The sequence below is a fragment of the Protopterus annectens genome, chromosome 15.part0 (genome assembly GCF_019279795.1).
Source record: "Protopterus annectens isolate FY-2018-M chromosome 15.part0, PAN1.0, whole genome shotgun sequence".
NCBI classification, from domain to species: Eukaryota; Metazoa; Chordata; order Ceratodontiformes; family Protopteridae; genus Protopterus; species Protopterus annectens.
The window spans coordinates 4,714,732-4,742,339 of NC_056749.1; the positions used below are offsets into that span (position 1 = coordinate 4,714,732).

The 27,608-nt window shown below is 42.2% G+C and overlaps 1 protein-coding gene across 1 annotated transcript in view; it reads left to right on the top strand.

Annotated features, from left to right (window-relative positions):
- Nucleotides 1-27,608, top strand: part of SLC25A23 (solute carrier family 25 member 23) — a 1,355,089-nt gene that overhangs the window by 1,008,008 nt on the left and 319,473 nt on the right. The window contains exon 6 of the mRNA XM_044057174.1: nt 9,799-9,951. Within this exon, the coding sequence (XP_043913109.1) occupies nt 9,799-9,951 (153 nt within the window). The remainder of the gene's footprint in view (nt 1-9,798; nt 9,952-27,608) is intronic.

The following is a 27,608-nucleotide window of genomic DNA, read 5'->3' on the forward strand; positions in this document are numbered from 1 at the left end:
TTAACTTTCTTGGGTGACGTAAGCCAGGGAACCTTGTTGGCTAGGCTTAGTTAGGCCCTTTGGCCAATAGCCTAGTACCTACCTATGAACCTATGATGATGGGACACAGCATCATGTAGTAGGCATGTTGTACCACAGCTTCATGTATAGTGTTGATGGGATACAGTGTCATGCACTAGGCATGTTGGAACACAGCTTCATGTGTGATGGTGATGGAACACAGTGACATGCACTAGGCATGCTGTAACATAGTTTCATTTAGGATGATGATGATGGGACACACTGGCATGTATTAGCCATGGTTTAACACAGTTTCATGTATGATGATAAAGGGACACAGTGTCATGCACTAGCCATGTCATAACACAGCTTCACATAGGATAATGATGGTACACATTGTCTTGCACTAGCCATGTTGTAACACAGCTTCATGTATGATTATGATGGGACAAAGTGTTGTGCAGTAGCCATGTTGTAACACAGCTTTATGTATGTTTGATGATAAGATATAATGTCATGCACTAGCCATGTCATAACACAGCATCATGTATGATGATAATGGGACACAGTGTCATGCACTAGGCATGTTATAACACAGCTTCATTTATGATGAGGATGGGACACAGTGTCATGCACTAGTCATGTTGTAACATCGTTTCATATATGATGATGATGGGACACAGTGTCATGCACTAGCCTTATTGTAACACAGCTTCATGTATGATGATAATGGGACACAGTGTCCTGCACTAGCCATGTTGTAACATGGCTTCATATCTAATGATGGGACACAGTGTCATGCACTAGGCATGTTGTAACACAGCTTCATGTATGATGATGGGTCACAGTGCCATGTGCTAGTCATGTTTTAACTCAGCTTCATGTATGATGATGATGGGACACAGTGTCATGCACTAGCTATGTTTTAACACAGTTTCATGCATGATGATGATGGGACACAGTGTCATGCACTAGGTATGTTATAACACAGCTTCAAGAATGATGATGATGGGGCACAGTGTCATGCACTAGCCATGTTTTAACACAGCTTCATATACGATGATAATGGGACACAGTGTCATGCACTAGCCATGTCATAGCACAGCTTCATATATGATGATGATGATGGGACACATTGTCATGCACTAGGCATGTTGTAACACAGTTTCACATATGGAGATGTAATGCAGTCTGATATATTCAAAATAGTGTGACACATTTTTGTATGAGGGAAATGCAGCACATGTTTGCTAATGTTGATGCTGTGACACAAGTTCTTAGATTGATGTTGTAGCACAAGTTCCTGTATGATGGTGATTTTGTGATACTAATTATGGCATGATATTAATGTGTCAAAAGTTCATGCATTCATGGTGTTGTCAAACAAGTTCATCTGTAATAGATGTAATCTAGGCTGTTGTAGAAGTGGGCATGGTGACACATCCATGTATGTGTGACTTTGTGATATAAGTTTGTGTGTGGGTGAGGTTATATGACACAGCTTCATTTATCAGGAGATGCTGTGCCCAAGATTCATTTCTGAGGGAGAAGTAATCCAGTATCACATAGAGGAGATGTTGTGACACAGATGGGATGGGTTTGTGTACAAGAGAGAAGTTATGACCATTGTTCCTAGACTGGTAATACTAGCTGCCTACTTCATGCAACAAGCCAAGGTAAGAAAAAGGTCATTTGTGTCATAAGTATAATGACCACATTGACATCCACAGACATTATCTCCAGAACTACAGAACTCTGGTGCCTTCCAGGTTACACCAGGCTTTTTTATTTAACCTTGCTGATGGCCTAATAGTCACACTCTCAGAAAAAAAAATAAAGCAGGTCATTTTCAATGAAGCAGGCCTGCAATGGCAAAGACAAGACTGTTGAAAATGCAGTGGGGGAAGCATGATTGCTGCAGATGCAGTGGGTACTGCAGTGGTGAAGATGGGACTGCTGTAAATGCAGTGACTGATGCATTAGTGAGGATGGGACTGTTGTAGGTGCAGTGAGTGATGTCTTAGTGAGGATGGGACTGCTGTAGGTGCAGTGAGTGATGTCTTAGTGAGGATGGGACTGCTATTGATGCAGGGGGTGTACTGCAAGAAAGGTGGCAAGAGGGTTAATGCAGTGGAATATACAGATGCAGTGTGCTGCTGCTGTGCTATGTTGTACAGTACACATAAAGCATCTGGTAAAGAGGTCACAGATGCTGAAATTAGAAAGTGATAGGTAAAGAGGCTTGAGCAGATGCAGTGGAAGCTACAGTGGTAGGTGGTGCATTGTTGGTGGTGTGACTGGCAGAATTGCATGGATTCTGCAGTGGTAGGTTGTATATTATTGGTGGTGTGACTGGCACAGATGCATGGATGCTGCAATGGAGGGTGGTGCATTATTGGTGGCGTGACTGACACAGATGCATGGATGCTGCAGTAGTACTGCAAGCTTGGTATTCAAACTGATATGTTTGTATGGATGCTACAATAGTAGTTGTAATGTTACTAATGAAACTGGTGCAGATGCAATGGAAGCTAAAAGGTAAGTGATACAGTATTGATAATGGGACTGATACAGATGCAGTGAGTGCTGCTGTGGTAGATGGTACAGTGCTGGCAATGATGCAAGTGCAGATACAGTGAGTGCTGCAGTTTTATATGTACAGTGTTGATAATGGGACTGGTGCAGGTGCAGCGGGTGCTGTAGTAGTAGTAGGTTATGCAGTGTTGATAATGGGTTAAGGTATAGATACAGCGGTGTTGCAGTGATCACTGGTGCAGTATTGACAGCAGCGGGTATGGTGCAGATGCAGTGGGTGATGCAGTGATAGGTGGTACAGTGTTGACCTTTTGCAGAAACAGTGGATGCTGCAGTGGAGGGGATGAGCTTTTTGTAGAGCAGTGGATGCTGCAGTGGTGAGAAAAACCTGTTTCAAATGTTATAGATGCCACAGTTGTGAAGATGGAACTTTTGCAGTGTTGTAGATGCAACAGTGTTGAGACTATTGCAGATGCAGTGGATGCTGTGATGATGATGACACATTATCATGCACCAGCCATGTTGTAACACAGCTTTATGTATGAGGATGATGGGACACAGTGTCATGCACTAGCCATGTTTTAACACAGCTTCCTGTATGATGATGATGAGACGCATTGTCATGTCTAGCCATGTCATAACACAGCTTCATTTCTAATGATGATGGGACACAGAGTCATGCACTAGGCATGTTGTAACACAACTTCATGTCTGATGATGATGGGACACAGTGTCATACACTAGGCGTGTTGTAACACAGCTTCATGTATGATGCTGATGGGATACAATGTCATGCATTAGCTATGGATTAACACAGCTTCATGCATGATGATGATGGGACACAGTGTCTTGCACTAGGCATGCTGTAACACAGCTTCATGTCAGATGATGATGGGACACAGTGTCTTGCACTAGGCATGCTGTAATACAGCTTCTGGTCTGATTATGATGGGACACAGTGTCATGCACTAGGCATGTTGTAACAGCTTCATATATGATGATCGTGATGGGACACAATGTCATGCACTAACTATGTTGTAACATAGCTTTATGTATGAATGATGATGGGACATAGTGTCATGCACTAGCCATGTCGTAACACAGCATCATGTATGATGATAATGGGACGCAGTGTCATGCACTAGGCCTGTTATAACACAGCTTCATTTATGATGATGATGGGACACAGTGTCATGCACTAGCCATGTTTTAACACAGCTTCATGTATGATAATGATGGGACACAGTGTCATGCACTAGCCATGTTTTAACACAGATTCATGTATGATGATGGGACAAAGTGTTGTGCAGTAGCCATGTTGTAACACAGCTTTATGTATGTTTGATGATAAGATATAATGTCATGCACTAGCCATGTCATAACACAGCATCATGTATGATGATAATGGGACACAGTGTCATGCACTAGGCATGTTATAACACAGCTTCATTTATGATGAGGATGGGACATAGTGTCATGCACTAGTCATGTTGTAACATCGTTTCATATATGATGATGATGGGACACAGTGTCATGCACTAGCCTTATTGTAACACAGCTTCATGTATGATGATAATGGGACACAGTGTCCTGCACTAGCCATGTTGTAACATGGCTTCATATCTAATGATGGGACACAGTGTCATGCACTAGGCATGTTGTAACACAGCTTCATGTATAATGATGGGTCACAGTGCCATGTGCTAGTCATGTTTTAACTCAGCTTCTTGTATGATGATGATGGGACACAGTGTCATGCACTAGCTATGTTTTAACACAGTTTCATGCATGATGATGATGGGACACAGTGTCATGCACTAGGTATGTTATAACACAGCTTCATGAATGATGATGATGGGGCACAGTATCATGCACTAGCCATGTTTTAACACAGCTTCATATACGATGATAATGGGACACAGTGTCATGCACTAGCCATGTCATAGCACAGCTTCATATATGATGATGATGATGGGACACATTGTCATGCACTAGGCATGTTGTAACACAGTTTCACATATGGAGATGTAATGCAGTCTGATATATTCAAAATAGTGTGACACATTTTTGTATGAGGGAAATGCAGCACAGGTTTGCTAATGTTGATGCTGTGACACAAGTTCTAAGATTGTTGTTGTAGCACAAGTTCCTGTATGATGGTGATTTTGTGATACTAATTATGGCATGATATTAATGTGTCAAAAGTTCATGCATTCATGGTGTTGTCAAACAAGTTCATCTGTAATAGATGTAATCTAGGCTGTTGTAGAAGTGGGCATGGTGACACATCCATGTATGTGTGACTTTGTGATATAAGTTTGTGTGTGGGTGAGGTTATATGACACAGCTTCATTTATCAGGAGATGCTGTGCCCAAGATTAATTTCTGAGGGAGAAGTAATCCAGTATCACATAGAGGAGATGTTGTGACACAGATGGGATGGGTTTGTGTACAAGAGAGAAGTTATGACCATTGTTCCTAGACTGGTAATACTAGCTGCCTACTTCATGCAACAAGCCAAGATAAGAAAAAGGTCATTTGTGTCATAAGTATAATGACCACATTGACATCCACAGACATTATCTCCAGAACTACAGAACTCTGGTGCCTTCCAGGTTACACCAGGCTTTTTTATTTAACCTTGCTGATGGCCTAATAGTCACACTCTCAGAAAAAAAAATAAAGCAGGTCATTTTCAATGAAGCAGGCCTGCAATGGCAAAGACAAGACTGTTGAAAATGCAGTGGGGGAAGCATGATTGCTGCAGATGCAGTGGGTACTGCAGTGGTGAAGATGGGACTGCTGTAAATGCAGTGACTGATGCATTAGTGAGGATGGGACTGTTGTAGGTGCAGTGAGTGATGTCTTAGTGAGGATGGGACTGCTGTAGGTGCAGTGAGTGATGTCTTAGTGAGGATGGGACTGCTATTGATGCAGGGGGTGTACTGCAAGAAAGGTGGCAAGAGGGCTAATGCAGTGGAAGATACAGATGCAGTGTGCTGCTGCTGTGCTATGTTGTACAGTACAGATAAAGCATCTGGTAAAGAGGTCACAGATGCTGAAATTAGAAAGTGATAGGTAAAGAGGCTTGAGCAGATGCAGTGGAAGCTACAGTGGTAGGTGGTGCATTGTTGGTGGTGTGTGGTAGGTTGTGTATTATTGGTGGTGTGACTGGCACAGATGCATGGATGCTGCAATGGAGGGTGGTGCATTATTGGTGGCGTGACTGACACAGATGCATGGATGCTGCAGTAGTACTGCAAGCGTGGTATTCAAACTGATATGTTTGTATGGATGCTACAATAGTAGTTGTAATGTTACTAATGAAACTGGTGCAGATGCAATGGAAGCTAAAAGGTAAGTGATACAGTATTGATAATGGGACTGATACAGATGCAGTGAGTGCTGCTGTGGTAGATGGTACAGTGCTGGAAATGATGCAAGTGCAGATATAGTGAGTGCTGCAGTTTTATATGTACAGTGTTGATAATGGGACTGGTGCAGGTGCAGTGGGTGCTGTAGTAGTAGTAGGTTATGCAGTGTTGATAATGGGTTAAGGTACAGATACAGCGGTGTTGCAGTGATCACTGGTGCAGTATTGACAGCAGCGGGTATGGTGCAGATGCAGTGGGTGATGCAGTGGTAGGTGGTACAGTGTTGACCTTTTGCAGAAACAGTGGATGCTGCAGTGGAGGGGATGAGCTTTTTGTAGAGCAGTGGATGCTGCAGTGGTGAGAAAAACCTGTTTCAAATGTTATAGATGCCACAGTTGTGGAGATGGAAATTTTGCAGTGTTGTAGATGCAACAGTGTTGAGACTATTGCAGATGCAGTGGATGCTGTGATGATGATGACACATTATCATGCACCAGCCATGTTGTAACACAGCTTCATGTATGAGGATGATGGGACACAGTGTCATGCACTAGCCATGTTTTAACACAGCTTCATGTATGATGATGATAGGACATGGTGTCATGCACTAGGCATGTTGTAATACAGCTTCCTGTATGATGATGATGAGACGCATTGTCATGTCTAGCCATGTCATAACACAGCTTCATTTCTAATGATGATGGGACACAGAGTCATGCACTAGGCATGTTGTAACACAACTTCATATCTGATGATGATGGGACACAGTGTCATACACTAGGCGTGTTGTAACACAGCTTCATGTATGATGCTGATGGGATACAATGTCATGTACTAGCTATGGATTAACACAGCTTCATGCATGATGATGATGGGACACAGTGTCTTGCACTAGGCATGCTGTAACACAGCTACATGTCAGATGATGATGGGACACAGTGTCTTGCACTAGGCATGCTGTAATACAGCTTCTGGTCTGATTATGATGGGACACAGTGCCATGCACTAGGCATGTTGTAACAGCTTCATATATGATGATCGTGATGGGACACAATGTCATGCACTAACTATGTTGTAACATAGCTTTATGTATGAATGATGATGGGACATAGTGTCATGCACTAGCCATGTCGTAACACAGCATCATGTATGATGATAATGGGACGCAGTGTCATGCACTAGGCCTGTTATAACACAGCTTCATTTATGATGATGATGGGACACAGTGTCATGCACTAGCCATGTTTTAACACAGCTTCATGTATGAAAATGATGGGACACAGTGTCATGCACTAGCCATGTTTTAACACAGATTCATGTATGATGATGGGACACAGTGTCATGCACTAGCCATGTCGTAACACAGCTTCATGTATGAAGATGAGGGGACACAGTGTCATGCACTAGCCTTGTTTTAACACAGCTTCATGTATGATGATGGGACACAGTGTTTTGCACTAGGCATGTTGTAACACGCCTTCCTGTATGATGATTATGGGACACATTGTCATGCACTAGGCATGTTGTAACACAGTTTCGTGTTTGGTGATTATGTACTGCAGTCTGATATATTCAAAATATTGTGACAAATGTTTGTATGAGGGAAATGCAGCACAGGCTTGCAAATGTGAATGTTGTGACACAAGTTCTTAGACTGATGTTGTAGCACAAGTTCCTGTATAATGGTGATATTGTGACACTGATTATGGTGTGATGTGAATGTGACAGAAGTTCATGCATTCATGCTGTTGTTAAACAAGTTCATCTGTCATAGATGTACCCTAGGCTCTTGTAGAAGTAGGCAAGGTGACATATCCATATATGAGTGACTTTGTGACATAAGGTTGTGTGTGGGTGAGGTTATGTGACACAGCTTCATTTGTGAGGGGATGCTGTGCCCTAGGTTCATTTGTGAGGGAGAAGTAACCCAGTATCTCATAGAGGAGATGTTGTGACACAGATAGGATTGTTTTGTGTACAGTAGAGAAGTTATGACCATTGTTCCTAGACCGGTAATACTAGCTGCCAACTTCATGCAACATGCCAAGGTAAAAAATGTCATTTGTATCCTAAGTGTAATGACCACATTGACACCCACAGACTTTATCTCCAGAACTACAGAACTCTGGTGCCTTCCATGTCACACCAGGCTTTCTTATTTAAACTTGCTGATGGCCTAATAGTCACATTCTCAGAAAAAATATATACAGCAGATTATTTTCAATGAAGCAGGCATGTAGCAGAAAAGACAGGACTGTTGAAAATGCAGTGGCACAAGTATGATTGTTGCAGATGCAGTGGGTACTGCAGTGGTGAAGATGGGACTGCTGTAAATGCAGTGAGTGATGCATTAGTGAGGATGGGACTGTTGTAGTGCAGTGAGTGATGTCTTAGTGAGGATGGAACTGCTGTTGATGCAGGGGTGTATTGCAACAGAGGTGGTAAGAGGGCTGATGCAGTGGACGATGATGTAGTGAGTACTGCAATAGTAGGTGACACAGTATGTGTAATGGTACTAGTATAGATGCAGTGTACTGCTGTGCTATGTTGTGCAGTACAGATAAAGCATATGGTAAAGAGGTAGCAGATGCTGAAATTAGAAAGTGATAGGTGCTGTGGTATGGTAAAGGGGCTTGAGCAGATGCAGTGGAAGCTGCCGTGGTAGGTGGTGCATTGTTGGTGGTGTGACTGGCATAGAAGCATGGATGCTGAAGTGGGAGGTGGTGCATTATTTGTGGTGTGACTGGCAGAGTTGCATGGATGTTGCAGTGGTAGATGGAGCATTATTGGTGGTGTGATTGGCACAGATGCATAGATGCTGCAGTGGTGGGTGGTGCATTATTGGTGGTGTGACTGATACAGATGCATGGATGCTGCAGTAGTACTTCAAGCTTGGTATTCAAGCTGATATGTTTGTATAGATGCCATAATTGTAGTTGATATAATATTACTAATGAAACTGGTGCAGATACAATCGAAACTAAAATGTAAGTGATGCAGTATTGGAAATGGGACTGATACAGATGCAGTGAGTGCTGCAGTTGTAGATGGTACAGTGCTGGCAATGGGACAGGTGCAGATACAGTGAGTGCTGCAGTTTTATATGTACAGTGTTGATAATGGGACTAGTGCAGATGCAGTGGGTGCTGTAGTAGTAGGTTATGCAGTGTTGATAATGGGTCAGGTACAGATACAGCAGTGTTGCAGTGATCGCTGGTGCAGTATTGGCAGCAATGGGTATGGTGCAGATGCAGTGGGTGATTCAGTGGTAGGTGGTACAGTGTCGACCTTTTGCAGATACAATGAATGCTGCATTGAAGGGGATGAGCTTGTTGTAGTGCAGTTGATGCTGTAGTGGTGAGAAAAACCTGTTTCAAATGTTATAGATGCCACAGTAGTGGAGATTGAACTTTTGCAGTGTTGTAGATGCAACAGTGTTGCATCTATTGCAGATGCAGTAGATGCTGCAGTGGTGGGTGGACCTATTGTAGATGCTGTGGAAGTCACAATGGTGGTTATAGAATATTTGAAGATGTTGTGACTGCTCTACAACTGACCCTCTTGTTGATGCGCTGCGTGCTACTATGTCGGGTACGACTGATGTAGATGCAATAGATCATTCAGCTGAGATGGTGAGAGTGGTGCAGATACGGTGAATCTCAAGTGGAAGGTTTTAATGGGTATGATTGTACAGTGGACCCTGATAAAGTTATTAAAGTACAGTTAATAAAGAAGTATTTTTCATTTAGTAATACAGAAATATACTAGTATGAATAATGTTTATGAAGTACTGTATATGCTAAATGTTTAACAAGTATATTCATTATTGAAACATTAACACTGTGTTAAGGAGAGTTTTCTTACTGCTGCCTTCTACCAACGCTTACAGGTCCATGCATCTAAGTCCAACAGCCTGGGCTTCATCAGTGGGTTAAGAACCATGATCCATGAAGGGGGCATCCGGTCCCTTTGGCGTGGCAATGGGATCAATGTTCTGAAGATTGCCCCTGAGTCGGCCATCAAATTCATGGCTTATGAGCAAGTAAGTGAAGCAGAATAGACAGACTTTTGTCCCCTACTTTAAGAGAGGCACCAAGTTCATGTGTGACATTGGCAAATGTTTTGTGAAAGGATTGGCTCAGAAAAAAAGATGTCATGTACAATAAAAATAAAGAATTCCAAAAAAAATAAAGACTGCCTGCTACAGAATGTAACTTTTTCATTCAGCAGAGCTTTATTAGAATTAAAATCAGTTTCAGCATTTCTACTTAAGTTTACAATTAAATTGCATAATTAAAGTAGCCACATGCTCTCAGCCAATCACATGATAACATCATGAAAATTAAAACATTATTTTGCTGGTGAAGATTTTAAGTACAGTTGGTAAAGGTTTTAAGTGTAGTTTGGCTACATGTAAAATGATTCTGAATTGTAAGTCTTTAACATATTAGTTTATTATATGAGAGATTACATGTCTTTTGATCCATTTTGAATGTACTTCTGAATTGAATTTGTAACTTTGCTCAGCGTGTTTAATTGTAAAATTTTCTGTATCTATGTTTGGAGCTTTTCTCCCCGGGGCCTCCGCTGAAAAGGGACATGTATCCAGTCGGACCATCCCAGATAACAAATGTAAAATAAAATAAAATAATAAAATAAATAAAGTATCCCTTCATATTCACATTCACATATAACCCTGGTGTCTTATGGGCTGCCAACAGGAGCTACTAACATGACTCCTTAACTTTAAATGTGTTGCTTTAATCTCCCATCCTGCTATCTCAACTGTTTACTTGTTACACATTGTATGCTTACATACCAAGAGACCCTTGAGATGGGTAGTAATGCAGGAATTTAGCAGTCACTGAACCTCCCTCCCTTGTAGCAACATAGGAGATGTCATTAGCTTGGTTGTAACATAGCAACATAAAGCAGACTCATTTATTCAAGCTGCAGTCCTGTCACAGTCTGCAGGAGCAAATTGATTTGTAGCATGCATTTCAGTTTCACATTTCCACTGCTAGCATTCTTTTCAGTATTAGTGGTAAAAAAATTAGCAATGTAACGCCCTTACACACACACACACACACACACACACACACACACACACACACACACACACACACACACACACACACACACACACACACACATTTGAAATAGGTTAATGCATTACTTGCAACTGTTTTATTTAACAGAATATATCACATTTGTTATTCTAACGTCATATGTAGGAACAGACAATTCAGTTTTAAGTGTTGTGTCACAATTAGTAAACATTCTGCTAAAGTAACTAGCATGTAAGAGTTATTGGGATTGCTTTGCAGTAAACATTTTCTTATACCACTAGGAAAAGCTCTTCTAAGTCTGTCTTAAGCGTCTAACATATTTACTTTTCTGTAGCTCACAGGATCTTACTGTAGCATTGGAATATGTTTTAAGTCATGCATCTGGGATGCTACTGCTCTGTCAGCGTTGAATGTGACAGAATATTCTCCCATTCTGATCTATCCCCAAAAGCCACCAGGTAGGATTCCAAGTCATCTTGTTTGCTCAATTTCTTTAGGGCAGGCACATTGCTCGGAGAAGCAAGCACATTGGTTAGTTCAGTCAACTGTTGTTAACAGTTGGACTGACTTTTGGATGGTCTCCATTGTAGACTCTGCAAAGGCCTTTAGCAAGTCCTTCAAGGTTAGGGTTATCAGGAACAGCTGCAGAAATAAAGGTCTTGTTAATAACCCTATAAGAACCAACAAAAACACTTTAGGAACATGATAACTTCTCCACAGGGAAATGGTAACAGCTTTTTAAGGGAGTATTAGTCTAAATCAGTTATATATTTCATAGCAGACGTTTTACAAAGAACAATAAGTCGGCAGTTTCATGGCCAAACTGCCTGTGCACACACCAGTGGTGTAAGTCTGAAAAGACACTGGATGCATAGATATATAAGTAAAGTAATGTTATTATTGCAAACAGAATGAAAGCAGCTCACCTTGGATTCTTAGAAATATGCATTATGTTTACAGTATTTCTCTCGGTACCATGTAAGCAGGCTGTCTGTCATAGCCCTCAACCATGCCTTAATTCTAGCCTGCAACAAAGACAATTCCACCAGGTTAAGTCCACAGAAGGTAGGGCTGTAGCACAGATGTTTAGTGCCCTAGGCAGTGCCACCCTTTTGACATCCCCATTGATCAAAATTCAGGAGGAAAAGAACTCCTTGATTCAAGCTAAAAAAAAAACTCCACTCAGTTTGAAGAGCACATGAACTAACTGAGCATAAAGCTTCTGACGAGCATTCATTTTTGTTGCCTGTTCATTTTGTCATGCTGGCAGTAGGTATACTGATACACATAATACAGGATGTCAGATATAAAACTACATTTGATATCAAAAGTTTTTTATGCTGCATTGTTTTTACTATATTTGACATCAGACGTTGTTTTTATGCTGTGCTGTGCTATTTACTTTTGACATCAGAAGCTGTTACTGTGCTGTGTTTGTTAAATTTGACATCAGAAGTTTTTTGTGTTTCACTGTTGCAGTCCTGACTTTTGAGATTTTCTGACATGGAAGTCCTTGGCTGGGCCGACTATCAAGTAAAAGTCTTCCCTCCTTCTCTAATGACCGGTGGATGCACTTGACTGACATCAGTATTCTGGGGTATAAATGGTGTCTGCCTAAGTCATTACCCAATTCTTTCTTGCCTTTGGAGCCTGAAGCAGAAGAAGTACATCAGTCAGTCAGTCTGCACCAGAATGAAAACTTCTAAAGTTAAGTACCCTGCTGGGGAACTCTTTCCTTTTCTAAACTAATATCAGAGAAAGTTAACAACTGCCTCCATTTTGGTAAACAAATTCCACACCAGGAATTTCATATCCTCTGCATTACTTTTTTCTTGCCCTTCCCATGATGTCCCAATTGTCGTTTCTGCTCCTGATTCAACTCTAGAACTATTTGGTGTAGGGCAGACATTTTACCTAGATGTGTTAGTGAGTCCCCTGAAGGGCAGACATTTTAGCTAGAGGTGACCATTGAAAATAAAGCCTTATCTCAAAAATTAATGGACATTAATCCACTTTACAAGTGATGAACCATTCCTTGTGCTGTGGGTTTGATGCTTTACAGACTGCCAGCAGGGCTGCAGCCACTGGGTCTGTCATTAGGAGGCAAGCATGGCAAGACCTTACAGAGCATGTAAAGTCCAAACTTTTGGATGTTCCCTTGGATAAGGAGTCAGTCTGTGGCCCTAAAGCAGTAGCTATTCTCAAAGAAGTGGAGGACAGGGCTAAGTCAAGGCAGACAATCAAATCTCTTGTGCAGGTGCAGCCCCCATGTTTCAGCAGAAACTACCACACCAAGCTCTGTGCCTTTCCTTCCTGACCCACTATAGGCCAAGAGAAGGCCCACAAGAAAAGGGGCCACACTCAGTGCCAGGGACTCGACCAAGACCACTCATCTTCCCCATCACCAGGGACTCCCTTTCCTACCACCTCTCCCAGAAGAGAGAGAATGGCACTTTTCAAACAATCTGGCCCTTTCTCTTTTCAGTCATCAGACTTTTCTCTATCCTTTGCAGGGGTTTTAACCTTCACCTCTCTTGACATATGTCCTACACGAAGGTTTTCTTAGGGACCCCAGTCCTCAAAACAAACTTCTCAATGGTTCCCCGTAAGGGATGTAGTTGAGGATTACTGGGCCCTTATCAAGCTCCAAATTTTGAATATTTGCACCTTGCCCTTTTTTTGAGCACTTCAGTACCCCCCCGGGCAATAACAGTACTTAGTCACTAGCAAGGTGCAGGGTTTAGAACCTTAATTGCTTTATAGCACTCTAAAGATTGTGAGTTGGTATAATGGTTAAGATTTTGATTCACAGACACAAGGTACAGAGTTTGTTTTTCACCTTGGAAAATGGAATTGGGGAGGCTTAGCTTGGCCTGTTAGAAAAGCTGGCCTACTAATGAGCTGTGAACCCAGAATCTAAAGGTCACTCTCAAAATAAATTTTGGTTCTAGGGTGGGACCCCTTTGGACTCTAACCTTCTTGCCTCCAGGCAGTGTGGCCCCACCTGACCTATAGTGTTCAGTACATTACAGACAGGCCAGGCATGTGACATAAATCCTTGCTGCTTGGGAGGTAGAAGTTGATGGATACAAACTGTTCATGAGAAGATTGTACTTCCTAGTAAAGGGGAAAAGAAGTGACCCCGAGAAGGAAACAGCTTGTACACTAAAACCAAAGTAGTACACACTTTGTGTAATGGAGTAAGGGAGACATAACTTCATCTTTTTACAAATTAAACCTTCCTGCACACAAGAATTTCTCCTCACTGTGACTGGCTTTGCCTCTTTAGCCTCTTCCATCCCACCTGAGGAGACCTCTGTGGTACCTCCACGTGGTAGGGGGCCAACAACTAAAACTTCCCTTGGTCAGAAAAGGCTTATGTCTGGCCTAAAAGGCATTTGTGTGTGGTATACATAAGACTTTCCTCTAAACTCAATCCTTCAACTCTGCTAACAGCAATCCCAAATACTAATCCTCCAAGGACTACTGCAGTCACTTTCTTAAAACTGTTGCTGACATAAAGGATGTGAATAAGTACTTGGACAGCAGGAGCTTCAGTCAGCTCAAAGGGCTTCTTTAGTACCCAGAACAGAACTCCAACTCAAGAGTGCTATTCATGGTCACAGAAGATGACACACTCACGTATGGCACAGATATCTAGGGGAAAAAAACACCCCTACCCTCACTGTTTAGCTATGAGGATAGATTTACAGTCCCCCCAGCTAATCCTATGAGATGGCACCGGTGGGCTCAATTCATCCAGGGGTGCTCTACCAACAAACAGACAAAGCAGAAGCCTGTAGACACCCTCAAATGACAGATGCATTGAGAGATTCCTCACATCATAGCCAAAGGATGGAGAACCCCACAAATGGAACTCTTCACCACCAGGGAAAAAAAACACAATGCAACTATGGACACCTTCTTATTCTCATGGACAATCCTTTTCAGTTAGGCTTTCATTACAATGCCCTTTTTCCCAAGAATGCCCAGAAATCACTGACCACCCGGACTTCCTTATAGCACCAGTTTGATCAATTATACTTTGGTACTCCCTTCTTCTTCTTAGCCTTCCTGCTAACCCTCTTCCTATAAGCTTGGATCATACCTGCTTACTCTGTCTTTTAGCTGGAATATTACTCTCTCAGAGAAAGAGGAGGCAACTGTCTCTGTAGCTTCAGGTGCTAGTGCGCTGACTTCAGAGACAGAACTCAGGGAATCCAAGCATGATCTTGCTAACACTCCCCATTCCCCCACTTCCATGTATTAGCTTGTGCAAGACATCTTAGGAAAAGCAAGATGGCCTAGCTCAAGAAAAGCCTGGGCAACATAGTAAGAAGGCTTTCATACTGGGGGGCACAGTTCTATCAGGACCCCAGCAGGGCCAAGATCCCTGTTTTCTGGCCCTATTCTTAAATTTTATTTTTCTAGGCCTTTGTCACTCATACTGCAAGGTTCAGGTTTCAGCTCTTTCAGCCTACTTCCTTCACACATACCCACCTTCGCCTACCTCTGTTAGGGCCTTCACTCATGGCCCCCAGGTGACCTCATACACCACCTTGCTGCCTAAACCTTGTCCTAGGAAAGATTTGATCTTCTGACATGGAATCCTGCCTGCTTATCATCTACCTGTCCAGTTAGGGACTCTGTAAGCTCTCAGGCCTGGGTCTATATTAGATTTTCGAAAATTTTATAGAGCGACTCACTATAGTTCGACACCTAGTGATTGATTTATGAAATAATCAAAAATCTAAAAAATAAAAACACACAAACATAAAGTAAAGGGTGTAGGCAGGAGGGAAAGCCCCCCTGCATCCCCCACACCTCCCGCTACTTAAATATACCAACTCTGAGATCGCACTTCAGTGCAATACAGTGCGGAAATGGAGGATTTCCATTTCCTACACTGTAGCGCGATCTCGGAGTTGGTATATTTCAGAGACTTGGCTAAAACCATCCACTCTGGACCAGGAAATAACCCCTCCTAGCTATAATATCCTTAGATGTGACCGTAAAACCAAAAAAGGTGGAGGCATAGCCATTTTCTATAAATCTAATCTATAAATATCCCCCATTTAATGTGCTCCCATCATCAGATACAAAGTCTGAAACCCTGACTGCTAAACTCCAAATCAACAACTCCAAATCTATCTATCTAATTTGCATGTATCTCCCCCCTGGTAATAATATCAGTACTCTTGAAAACTTACTTAGTTATCTCTCTACCCAACTACCCCAGGAGACCATTGTACTGGGCGACTTTACATTGACTGGTCTACCTGCAGCTCCCCTAACCCTACTAATCACATAAATCTCTTTGGATTCTCACAAATAATAACTACTCCAACTAGAATCCACAAAGCTAGCAGTAAGGAAACCACACTTGACTGGATCCTTATTAATAGCCACCCTGAAACCTATACACCAGGAACCCTTCCTGACGATATCAGTGGCCATATGCTTACCTACATTATAAGACAAAAAGTCCATATCCCAACTACTAATAATTTCAAAACCTCCCATTCTAAAAAATTCTTTAATCCAGACAGCTTCCTAATTGAACTACAAGCTTGTGACTGGTCACCTATGACTCATCTTGAACTTGATGAAGCAGTGACCTACTTTAATAGCAAATTTTGTCAAATCCTAGATTCCCATGCACCTTATCGCTCTTCTAGAATAAGAACCAAATCTGCCCCATGGCTCACAAAACAAACAAGGCAAAAGATGCTCCTCAGAAACAAAATCTGGGCTAAATGGAGAGCCACCAAATGTCCATCAGATCACCTCCACTTTAAACAGTTAAAAAATGCCACCAAGAAAGATATTCTTAGAGATAAAAAAGACTTCTACCTTCACCTCCAACAAACCAGTCAACAAACTCCACAAAAATTTTGGTTAGGGATTAACAAACATATTTGGCCAGGCCACTCTACTACTCCTGCCCCTGCAGGATTCAACCAAACTAACTCCAAAAAGATTCCTGATGCCTTTAATAACTACTTCACAGAAGCCATTCTAATCCTAGCCAATTCTTTATCTCCTTTTACTGCTTCCCCTCTAAATACCTCAAAGACTTCATCTCCTACCTTTCAAATACAACCTGTACCTACATCTCTTATCTGTAAGCTCCTTCAAAAATTGAAACCTTGCACCCCTTCTGCTGACTGTCTTCCAGCTGAATACCTACAAATTGCCACAAAAGCCATAGACTATCCCATCTCTATCCTTATTAATAGAACTATCTCAGAAGGCAAAATCCCTACCATATGGAAAGTATCCCACATCATCCCTTTACATAAAAGTGGATCTTCTATTGAACTTTCTAACTTTCGGCCTATTGCCTTACTCTCCCCAGTAGCTAAGATAATGGAAAAATGTATTCACAACAAACTACTTAACCACCTTCTACAAAATAATCTACTGGCAAACTGCCAACATGGCTTCAGGCCATTCCATAGCACAACGACTGCCCTGCTATCCTTCACTGACTCTATAAACAAAAATTGTAACAATAACTCTTTTTCCTTTGCACTATTTATTGACCTGTCAAAAGCCTTTGATATGGTTAACCATAACTTACTTCTAGACAAACGGAAAGCCAATTCACTAAATCCACAAGCATTACAATGGTTTAGGTCTTATCTGGAAAACAGACAGCAAGCAGTACTTTGGAATAACAATCTGTCTACTTTACTTCCAGTAAATATTGGAGTACCCCAAGGCTCTATACTAGGTCCCCTTCTTTTTTCCTTATTTATTAACGATCTACACACAAACATTCCACAAGCCACCTGCATTCAATATGCAGATGACTCTACTTTAATCTGTACAGCTAAGAACATAGCCTCTCTCCAGTCCCTCACCCAAACTGTTTTCCATAATGTTGAAAATTGGTTTATGCAACACTGCCCCCTCCTAAATCCCAAAAAAACAAAATTACTGCTTTTTACTCCAACTCATAAATCACCTTATCCATTCTTCTCAGTAACCTCTAACAATGCTACCAACATAACCCCAGATACTACAACCCACCTACTAGGTGTAACAATTGATAATCGCCTCAACTACGATGACCACATTAACTCCACTATAAAGTCTGTTAATAAAAAACATGGTACCCTCTATGGAATTAAACCCTTCCTTACCCCTTCTGCCAGAAAAACTACTGCCCAGACCAATCTTATTTCTACCCTTTTCTATGCCTCTGCTATATATACTAACCTATCTAAAAACAACATCTCCAAACTTTCCACCTGTTATAATAGCATAGCAAGATTCATCACTTGCTCCCCCTTTAAAACTCACCACTGCCTCAACCTCAAACAACTGGGATAGCTAGAATTACAGAACCATATACTTTGTCAACAATTACTTATCACCCAAAAGATCCTACACCACCCCAACAACACCCCTATCCTCACTAATATGATTACACCATACAAAAATCTGGCTACACTACGCTCTGCTAATAAGCTCCTAGCTTCCTCGATTAAATCTAACAACAAAGCTGGTGACTCACTTTTCTCAAACACAGCAGGGAAAAACTGGAATCAACTACCTTCTGAAATATCAACCCTAGCTTCTACTTCTCTATTTAAAAAACATCTAAAAGAACATCTTAAAACTCACTGGCTTTGTCCATGTGCAAACCCAGACTGATATCTCTTTAACCATCCTGCACTCACCTCTTTCTCTACTCCACTAACCTAGACCTCTAATTCTAGTCACTACACTGTCCTTCTTAGTATGAGGATAAAATAAAAGGCTCGTCTCTCCTTTGTGTCTTTCTCAATTTTATTATTGTGTTTAGTATAATTTTTCTTTTGACCAGTGTTGCCTCTGTACTATGATTTTAAGTGTCTTTTTTCTTTACACCAATGTTGCCTCTGTACTGTGATTTTAAGTGTTTTTTGATATATTGTAAACTTTGTCACTGTTAATGCTTGGAGCTTTTCTCCCCGGGCCTCTACTGAAAATGGACATATATCCAGTTAGACTAGCCCGGTCAACAAATGTAAAAATAAAAATAAAAATAAAATAAATAAGTAGAGGGGGGTGTGGGGGGTGCAGGGGGGGTTGCCCCCTGCCTACACCCTTTACTTTGTTTCTTTGTTTTAAATTTTTTTTTTTTTTAGATTTTCGATTATTTCATAGATCGATCACTAGGTGTCGACCTATAGTGATTCGCTCTGTGAAATTTTCAAAAATATAATATAGACCCCTCAGGTCTAACCCTATCATCAAACCCAAGCTGATGACTGATGCCTCCCTTTTTCTAGCCAGGCACCTACCTCTTTTCTCTCCAGACCCTCAGTATGGAGGGAAGAGTATCCTGCCTTTCTCAAAACTTCCACAGACAGCTACCCTCTTACATGGCCTCTATAAAACTCTTCAGAATTTTCTGGTCAGTGGAATATTACCAGTACTAACCTCAGTGGAGGAGATTCTGTATCTTGCAGGCCATGCCAAAAAATGTTTTCTCTCTCACTCTCTCTCTCTCTCTCTCTCTCTCTCTCACTCTCTCTCTCTCTCTCTCTCTCTCTCTCTCTCTCTCTCTCTGTCTCTCTCTCTCTCTCTCTCTCTCTCTCTCTCTCTCTCTCTCTCTCTCTCTCTCTCTCTCTCTCACTCTCTCTCTCTCTCTCTCTCTCTCTCTCTCTCTCTCTCTCTCTCTCTCTCTCTCTCTCCTCTCTCTCTCTCTCTCTCTCTCTCTCTCTCTCTCTCTCTCTCTCTCTCTCTCTCTCCTCTCTCTCTCTCTCTCTCTCTCTCTCTCTCTCTCTCTCTCTCTCTCTCTCTCTCTCTCTCTCTCTCTCTCTCTCTCTCTCTCTCTCTCTCTCTCTCTCTCTCTCTCACTCTCTCTCTCTCTCTCTCTCTCTCTCTCTCTCTCTCTCTCTCTCTCTCTCTCTCTCTCTCTCTCTCTCTCTCTCTCTCTCTCTCCTCTCTCTCCCTCTCTCTCTCTCTCTCTCTCTCTCTCTCTCTCTCTCTCTCTCTGTCTCTCTCTCTCTCTCTCTCTCTCTCTCTCTCTGTCTCTCTCTCTCTCTCTCTCTCTCTCTCTCTGTCTCTCTCTCTCTCTCTCTCTCTCTCTCTCTCTCTCTCTCTCTCTCTCTCTCTCTCTCTCTCTCTCTCTCTCTCTCTCTCTCTCTCTCTCTCTCTCTCTCTCTCTCTCTCTCTCTCTCTCTCTCTCTCTCTCTCTCTCTCTCTCTCTCTCTCTCTCTCTCTCTCTCTCTCTCTCTCTCTCCCAGTACCCTCTTTCTAAATCATCCAGGAAGGATCTTTCCTGTGTCTGTAATGGCCAATTCCATTAGGACAGCTGGGTCCTCTACTACCTCCATAAAGGGTGTACTCACCAAGCGAGAGAGGAGCTTCTGTCGTCTGATCTTTTCTACCCTTTCACACCAGACACTACCTCTGTCAGCCATCTTCTACTCCAGTTCAGCTTTTAACAGCATTTCCCTTCAAACCTCCTTTTCGCATCTTACTTCACCACCTCCCCTCTTTTAAGCTTTGGAAAGCTTCCCGCAAGTCAGGACTGCAGCAGTGAAACACAAAGAACATAGTACAGCTGCATACACTTACCATAAATGTAGATGTTCAAGGGCATTCACTGTTGCAGTCATCTTTCCCTCCATCCTTCCCCAATAGCCTTCAGGGAAGCTATTACTTTTTCTCATGTACCGAGGATCCCTCCTGTACACCTCCTCCTGCCTAGGGATCCTTGCCATATCCATCTGGCCTTGACCTGCTGCTCCTGTTGGGGGGCTGCGAACTACAAGGTGCAAAAAAACAACTGAGGTAATGAGGTAGGTGGACTCCACTTATACCCCAGCATATTGACATCAGTCAAGTGCATCTGCCGGTCATAGGAGGGAAGACTTTTACTCTGGTAGTCGGGCCAGCCAAAGTCCTCCACAGCAGGAAATCCTATAAGTCAGGACTGCAACAGTGAATACACTCAGACATCTATATTTATGGTAAGTATACACAACTGTACTTTCTTTTTTATGCTGCACTGTCATTAACTTTTAACACCAGAAAATGTCACTGTAATGTGTTTGTTACATTTGACATCAGAAGTTGTTTTTATGCTGTGCTGTGTTATTTACTTTTAACTTCAGAAGTTGTTACTGTGTTGTGTTGTGTTTCTTACATTTGACATAGGTTCATAGGTTCATAGGTGGGTACAAGGCTATTGGCCCTGGGGCCTATATAAGCCTAGCCAAAAAGTTTCCCAGGCTTTTGCCACCCAAGAAAATTACTTTCCTGTGCCCTTGTCGAGCAGCGCCGCAGAAGTGATCCCTGCGGTAATTTTCTAATTCCCATCCAGTCGTCAAGATTTTTCTTGAAGACGGCCAATGAGGAGCTTTGCTTGACATGAATGGGTAGTTTGTTCCAGAGTATGGGAAGTCTCTGGCAGAGGACTCTATCCCTCCAGCATGTTCTGTTTATTGTGGTGACAAGGTTTAGGTCCCTGGAGTGTGTGGTTCAGAGAGATTGAGATTTATTTAAGTGTAGCATGCTCAACAGCTCTGGATTTGAAATAGCTTGGTATGTTAGGCAGAGATCGCCTCTGAGTAGGCGATATGTGACAGAGTAGAGCTGGAGTTTTTTGTGTATGGCATCTGTTGGAGGCTGGTAATCCTCTTAGTGAGGTATTTCTGTGGCCTTTCCAATTGTTGTAGATGTCTTGTGAGATACATGTCAAACGGGGCATTGTACTCTATAATGGGTCTGATGAGGGATGAGTAGAGAGGAACAATGACCTCCTTTTTTCCTAGAGGAGAGCCCTTTTGTGATGAGGTGTGCCACATAGAAGGATTTCCTGACTACTGTGGTGATGTGGTTATCAAAGGAGAGACAACTGTCCACCTGTGTCCCAAGGTCTCTTATCACACTTTCGGTGTTTAGTGAGCTACAACCTATGTGGTAGTTCATGGATACCGAGTTTTTCCCGAAGGAGATGACAGTGCACTTCTTGGCATTGAGCTTGAGGCCATGACTTGGACACCAAGCATCTGTCTCTGTGAGGCCCTTTTGTAGAATGTCTACATCATTAGGTGATTCATCTGCAAACTTTATTAGCCAAAGACCTTCTCTGTTGGCCTTCACCTCAGAGAAGTAGATGCGAGCAGGAGAGGACCCAGGACCGAACCCTGTGGTACTCCACTAATCACTAGTCTGAAGTCGGACTTGGAGTCGGCTACTTTTACTGTGTGGGTTCTGTCAGTGAGCCAGTTGGCCACCCATCTTGTGACATAGGTATTTATGCCTAGTTTAGTGAGTTTATCTATAATTCCAGAGTGGGGGATGGTATCGAAAGCCTTGGCAAGATCAAGATAGGCTGTGTGCACTACCTTTCCCTCGTCTGTGGCTCTGGTGACTGCTTCAAAGAAGTCAGTCAGGGTTAGTAGACATGATCTACCTTTTACAAACTCAAACTGAGTAGGGTCCAAGGTTTGGAGGTTACCTATCTCTTTGTTTATAAGCTCCAAGATGATACGTTCCATGGCCTTGCAGACCAGGCTCATCAGGCTAATGGGGCAGTAGTTTCCAGGGTCTGTGGTGGCATACCCTTTGTGGAGTGGGATAACTGTCACTGTGCGCCATTCAGTAGGCACTTAGCCTGAGGTGAGGCTATGATTGAACATGGTACTTAGGTGGGGTGCCAGTTCATTCTGTAGTTCGTGCAGTACACAGCCTGGGATGTTGTCTGGTCCCATGGATGGTGTGTTCTTGGCTTTGGAGAGTGCGGTCTTTACTTGTTCATCCATGATTATAGGGACTTTGCATTCTTCCTGTATTAAGATGGGCCCTTTGGAGGATGAGAGGGGGGTAAAGTTAGCATTGAACCTATCTGCCAGGATGTTGGCAATATCAGTTGGTTCTGCATATTTAGTGCCATTGTGCTGTAACTCAGAGCAGATATGAGTGTTGCCATTAAGATTCTTGACATAGCTGTAGAATGCTTTCTGGTTGTCTTTAGAATCAGTGGCAATTTTATTTTCATAACTGGCTTTGGAGGATTTTATGAGGGATCTCAGCTTCTTGCTGAGGCTGACCAGGGAGTTCCTCCAATCTTGGGATTTTACTCTTTTTTGCAACATCTTCTTCCTTCTGTTGTAGAGTTTGTTTATGGAAGGGGACCACCAGATTGGCTTCCTTTTTTTGGAGGATAGTATCTTGATTCTGTTGGGGATGGCACGATCCATGCACTTGTGTATGTGCTTATAAAGTGCATTTGTGTAAGATTCAGCAGTTGTACCTCTATTTTCCATCTGCATGGGTGTTGTGAAGTTTGCCACTTCTGTCTTAAGAAGCATGAAGTTGGCTTTGGAGTAGATTTTGACGGTGGTTTCCTTAATGGGGGGTGGGGGCGGGATATGGATGTCTAGGGTGATTATCTTGTGGTCGGATCTGACCAGCAAGGAGTTGACTTCTGGCATGGAACACTGGTTACCCATATTAGTAATGACCAGTTCCTGGATATTGCTGCCCCTGATGGGGATGTGGACAAGCTGATCCAAGGCATTGGAATTTACGAATTACAGAAAACGTTAAGCGAATGAGTTGGTACATGAGTAGTTTTCCCAGTTGATGATGGGGTAGTTGAAATTGCCCATAATTGAGGTATTGGATTGTACCTTAATATTTTCCAGTATTTTATGAAATGAAGAATGGGAATCCTGTGGCATGGTGGGGAATCTGTAACAAGCTACAACCTGGATTGCAGTCTTGTCCAGTGTTAGTTGCGCTTGGATAATTTCAGATGCATTATGTTGAGCAACTAGCCTGGAGGTGTGCATATCCTTAATGAATATGGACACGCCTACACCTTTAGTATTTTGGTCCAGGTTAGTTGGCCGAAAGGTGTGGTATGAATTATAATCTGGTAATGCAAGGGTGGTCTCTGGAGCTTTGAACCGGGTCTTTGTCACTGCAAAGTTGTTCATCACATGAACATCAGAAGTTGTTTTTATGGTGTGCTGTGTTATTTACTTTTAACTTCAGAAGTTGTTACTGTCCTGTGCTGTGTTTGTTAGATTTGACATCAGAAGTCGTTTTTTGTGCTGTGTTGTATTTGCTACAGTTGATATTACAAGTTTTTTTGCTGCACTGTGTTTGTTATAGTTGATATCATATGTGTTTTGTGCCACTGTGTTTTTATGGATCTTCTTAAGGGGAAGGAGGGGAGATTTGTTACAGTGTAATAGCCACAGGCAGTAAAAACACTGTTTTGTTTTCTTTATTTTAAAATAAAATATTTTCACACCTGTATAAAAGTAAAATGATTACATTTTAATATGCACATCTTGCTCTTACATGCATTAATTTTGTTCCCTATTTGTCTTAAAACAGCACTTAATCATCAGTCTGTTATTGCAGCTCTTCATTTTGGCTCAGAATGTCATCACATTCCCCCTCAGTCTGTTGGTGTAGAGCTATGAAGTCCTGATAATAGCCCCGATGACTCATGTTCAATCAGCGGCACAGGCATTTGAGAGACGGAGTAGCAGAGGATGAACCTGAGGAGTTGACTTGGCTCACTTGTCCACGGATAGGGGAAGGGAGGCTACTAGTCTTGGGACATTAGTGACCCCTGACAGTGGCTGAGTATATTGCCTTCCTGTAACAGCCAGATTGGCTTGTGCTGTCAACATGTATCTCTCCTGTGCAGAGCTATAGACAAGAAGGACGTATGACAACATGCATGACTCCTCTTCCCAACTATGTAGCACCCATGGGAGGAATGGGTAAGCTGTTCCTTGGGTCCAGAAGCAAGACCAATCACTGTCACCTGGCTCTCACCATAAGTGGAATAAATAGGCTGTTACTTTCCATCAGGCAGGAATGAGTAGGCAGTGAGGTTCTTACCAAGCCCAAGGATACCTGGCTGTTGTCCCAATGGATTGAATCCGACATTAGTTGCAGGTAAAGGGGTCAATAGGTAGGTTCCAGGGAAGTGGGGGGCGGGGGGGGTCATCACTTCAACCATGAATGTCTGAAAAGCTGTATGGTAGCATGAAATCTGGAAACAATGAATTCAAATGTTCTTTATGGCTGGTAGAACTGCTATGAAGGCAGAAAAGAGGTTTCAGAGAGAGCCCAAGCAAGATGGCTACTTAGGCTCAGAGCTCTAGACAAAGGGTCAGAAAAAGTAATTACTCGACCAGTTCCAGGTGAAAAAAAAAAACAAGAAAAGTCACAAAATGGAGGACAGCTCTCCAGGAAGAATAGCTTTGTAAATTGTTCCAAAGCTAATTGCAGTCACTGATGATGTAGGCCTAATGAGGGAAGGAAAATACAGTTAACAAAGAGAAGTAAATAAGCTGAAAAAATAATCCAGGACTTGGTGGAGGACAGAGCAGCTCTGAGACTGGAGTTGCATGAACGTAACAGAAGGCTGGCAGATAAAAAAAAAAGCACTATGATGGCCAAAAGGAAAACTGGATAACTTGAAAATAACACAATAAGCGTAGAAAGGTGTGTCAGTATATATCCTGGATACAGATCTGGAAAAATGCTGCTGGAATTTGTGGAAATAAGATCTCAACTACCCATTTTACAAGAACTAATTCTAGAAAGAATCAACATAGCCATCCGAACAGGAGGTGCAGGACAGCCGAGTCACTAATTAACATGCCTGGACAGTCGAGTCACTAATTAACATGCATGGACAGTTGAGTCACTTATTAACATGCATGGACAGTCAAGTCACTTATTAACATGCCTGGACAGTCGAGTCACTTATTAACATGCATGGACAGTCGAGTCACTAATTAACATGCCTGGACAGTCGAGTCACTAATTAACATGCATGGACAGTCGAGTCACTAATTAACATGCATGGACAGTCAAGTCACTTATTAACATGCATGGACAGTCGTGTCACTAATTAACATGCCTGGACAGTCGAATCACTTATTAACATGCCTGGACAATTGAGTCACTTATTAACATGGCTGGACAGTTGAGTCACTTATTAACATGTCTGGACAGTCGAGTTGCTTAGTAACATGTCTGGACAGCCAAGTCACCTAACATGGCTGGACAGTCGAGTCAGTAATTAACATGCCTGGACAGTTGAGTCACTAATCAACATGCCTGGACATTCAAGTCACTTATTAACATATCTGGACAGTTGAGTCACTTATTAACATGTCTGGACAGTCAAGTTGCTTAGTAACATGTCTGGACAGCCAAGTCACCTAACATGCCTAGACAGTCAAGTCAGTAATTAACATGCCTGGACAGTCGAGTCACTTGTTAACATGCCTGGACAGCCAAGTTACATATTAACATGCTTGCAGAGCTGAGTCCCTTATTAACATAACTGCACATTTGTAAAGAAAGTATGAGGCAAGCCAGAGCACTTAAAGTGACACACTTTACTGGTGTGATCATAAAACTGGTGAAGGATTATTCCAATTCACTGCATAAGATAAGAAAATGGATGTCTGACTCATTTAGGCAACTGAAAGTCCAAGGAATATCTGCATGAATTAAATATCCTGTCATCTTAACCGTAGTATGGAAGGAAAGGGGGGGTATAATGGTTAAGGTGGTTACCTCATAGACACAAGATGCGGTGTTTGGTTCTTACCTTTGGAAAGGAAATTGGCTAGGCTTATAAGGGCCCACAAGGGCAGCCAGTATAGTACTTATCTATGAACCTTACAAAAGAGACACAGGTCCCACACAGAGGGAGAAGTACAAGCTTTTGTTAAAGCGATTTCCTATACTGAAAGCTTTAATAACTGATGCAAAGAAAAAGATTCAAATATCCCACCAGAAATGGACTGCCTAATAAACTTGAAAAAGGCCAAAGAGGAGATAAAATTACATGCATCGTGGAGAAGATCTGATGTAGATGCATCTGTGGGGAAAAAAGAACTAAAGATGATGTAAAAGGCACAGAGAGTATTGGCAACAAGACAGCGGGTGGAAAAGATCCTGGGCATAGCTGTCAGAAATGGAGAAAGGAACACGAACAACAGGAAATATGAGGGGAGTGGACAAAAAAGGTACACTAAGAAGAGCAAGAAGCTGGTCAAAGCGTTAATCCAGCAGAAGAGGAGAGTCTGGTAGCAACTACAGCACAGGTAGGTAAAGTGCTACTGCAAGCAAAAGAAGAACATACTGTCCAAGAGGAGACACTGTGACTGAAGCCTCAGGGGAGGGCCTGAGCAGGCTAGACTGGTCAAAGGAGGAGGGAAGAAAAGCTAAATGGAATGGTGGACCAGTGGAGGAGGTCAAGAGCAATGCCATTAAGAACTGGATGTCTGATTCTCAAGTCGCAGGAAAGTATAGAAGGTTTTGAATTTTTTGCTTGGAAATGTTTGCACAGGAATTTTTACACTCCAAGGCGTCTCCAGATAATTTTCCTCAGGTAGATGGCAAATGTTGGAGTTATGATGGGGAAGAAAGAGGTGACTAGAAGCATGTCTTTTGAGAGTGTTATGAGTTGGCAGATTTTAAAAGTTCACTACAGAGTACTCTGTCAGAAATATCAGGTGAGCAAATGGCTTTAACTAAGAAAATGATACTTTTGAGCTGGGATACAGGGTCTGAATTGCCTAGACATAGTAACACCTTGTTAAGTTTAATTCTGTTAGGTGCCAAAAAGCAATTACTA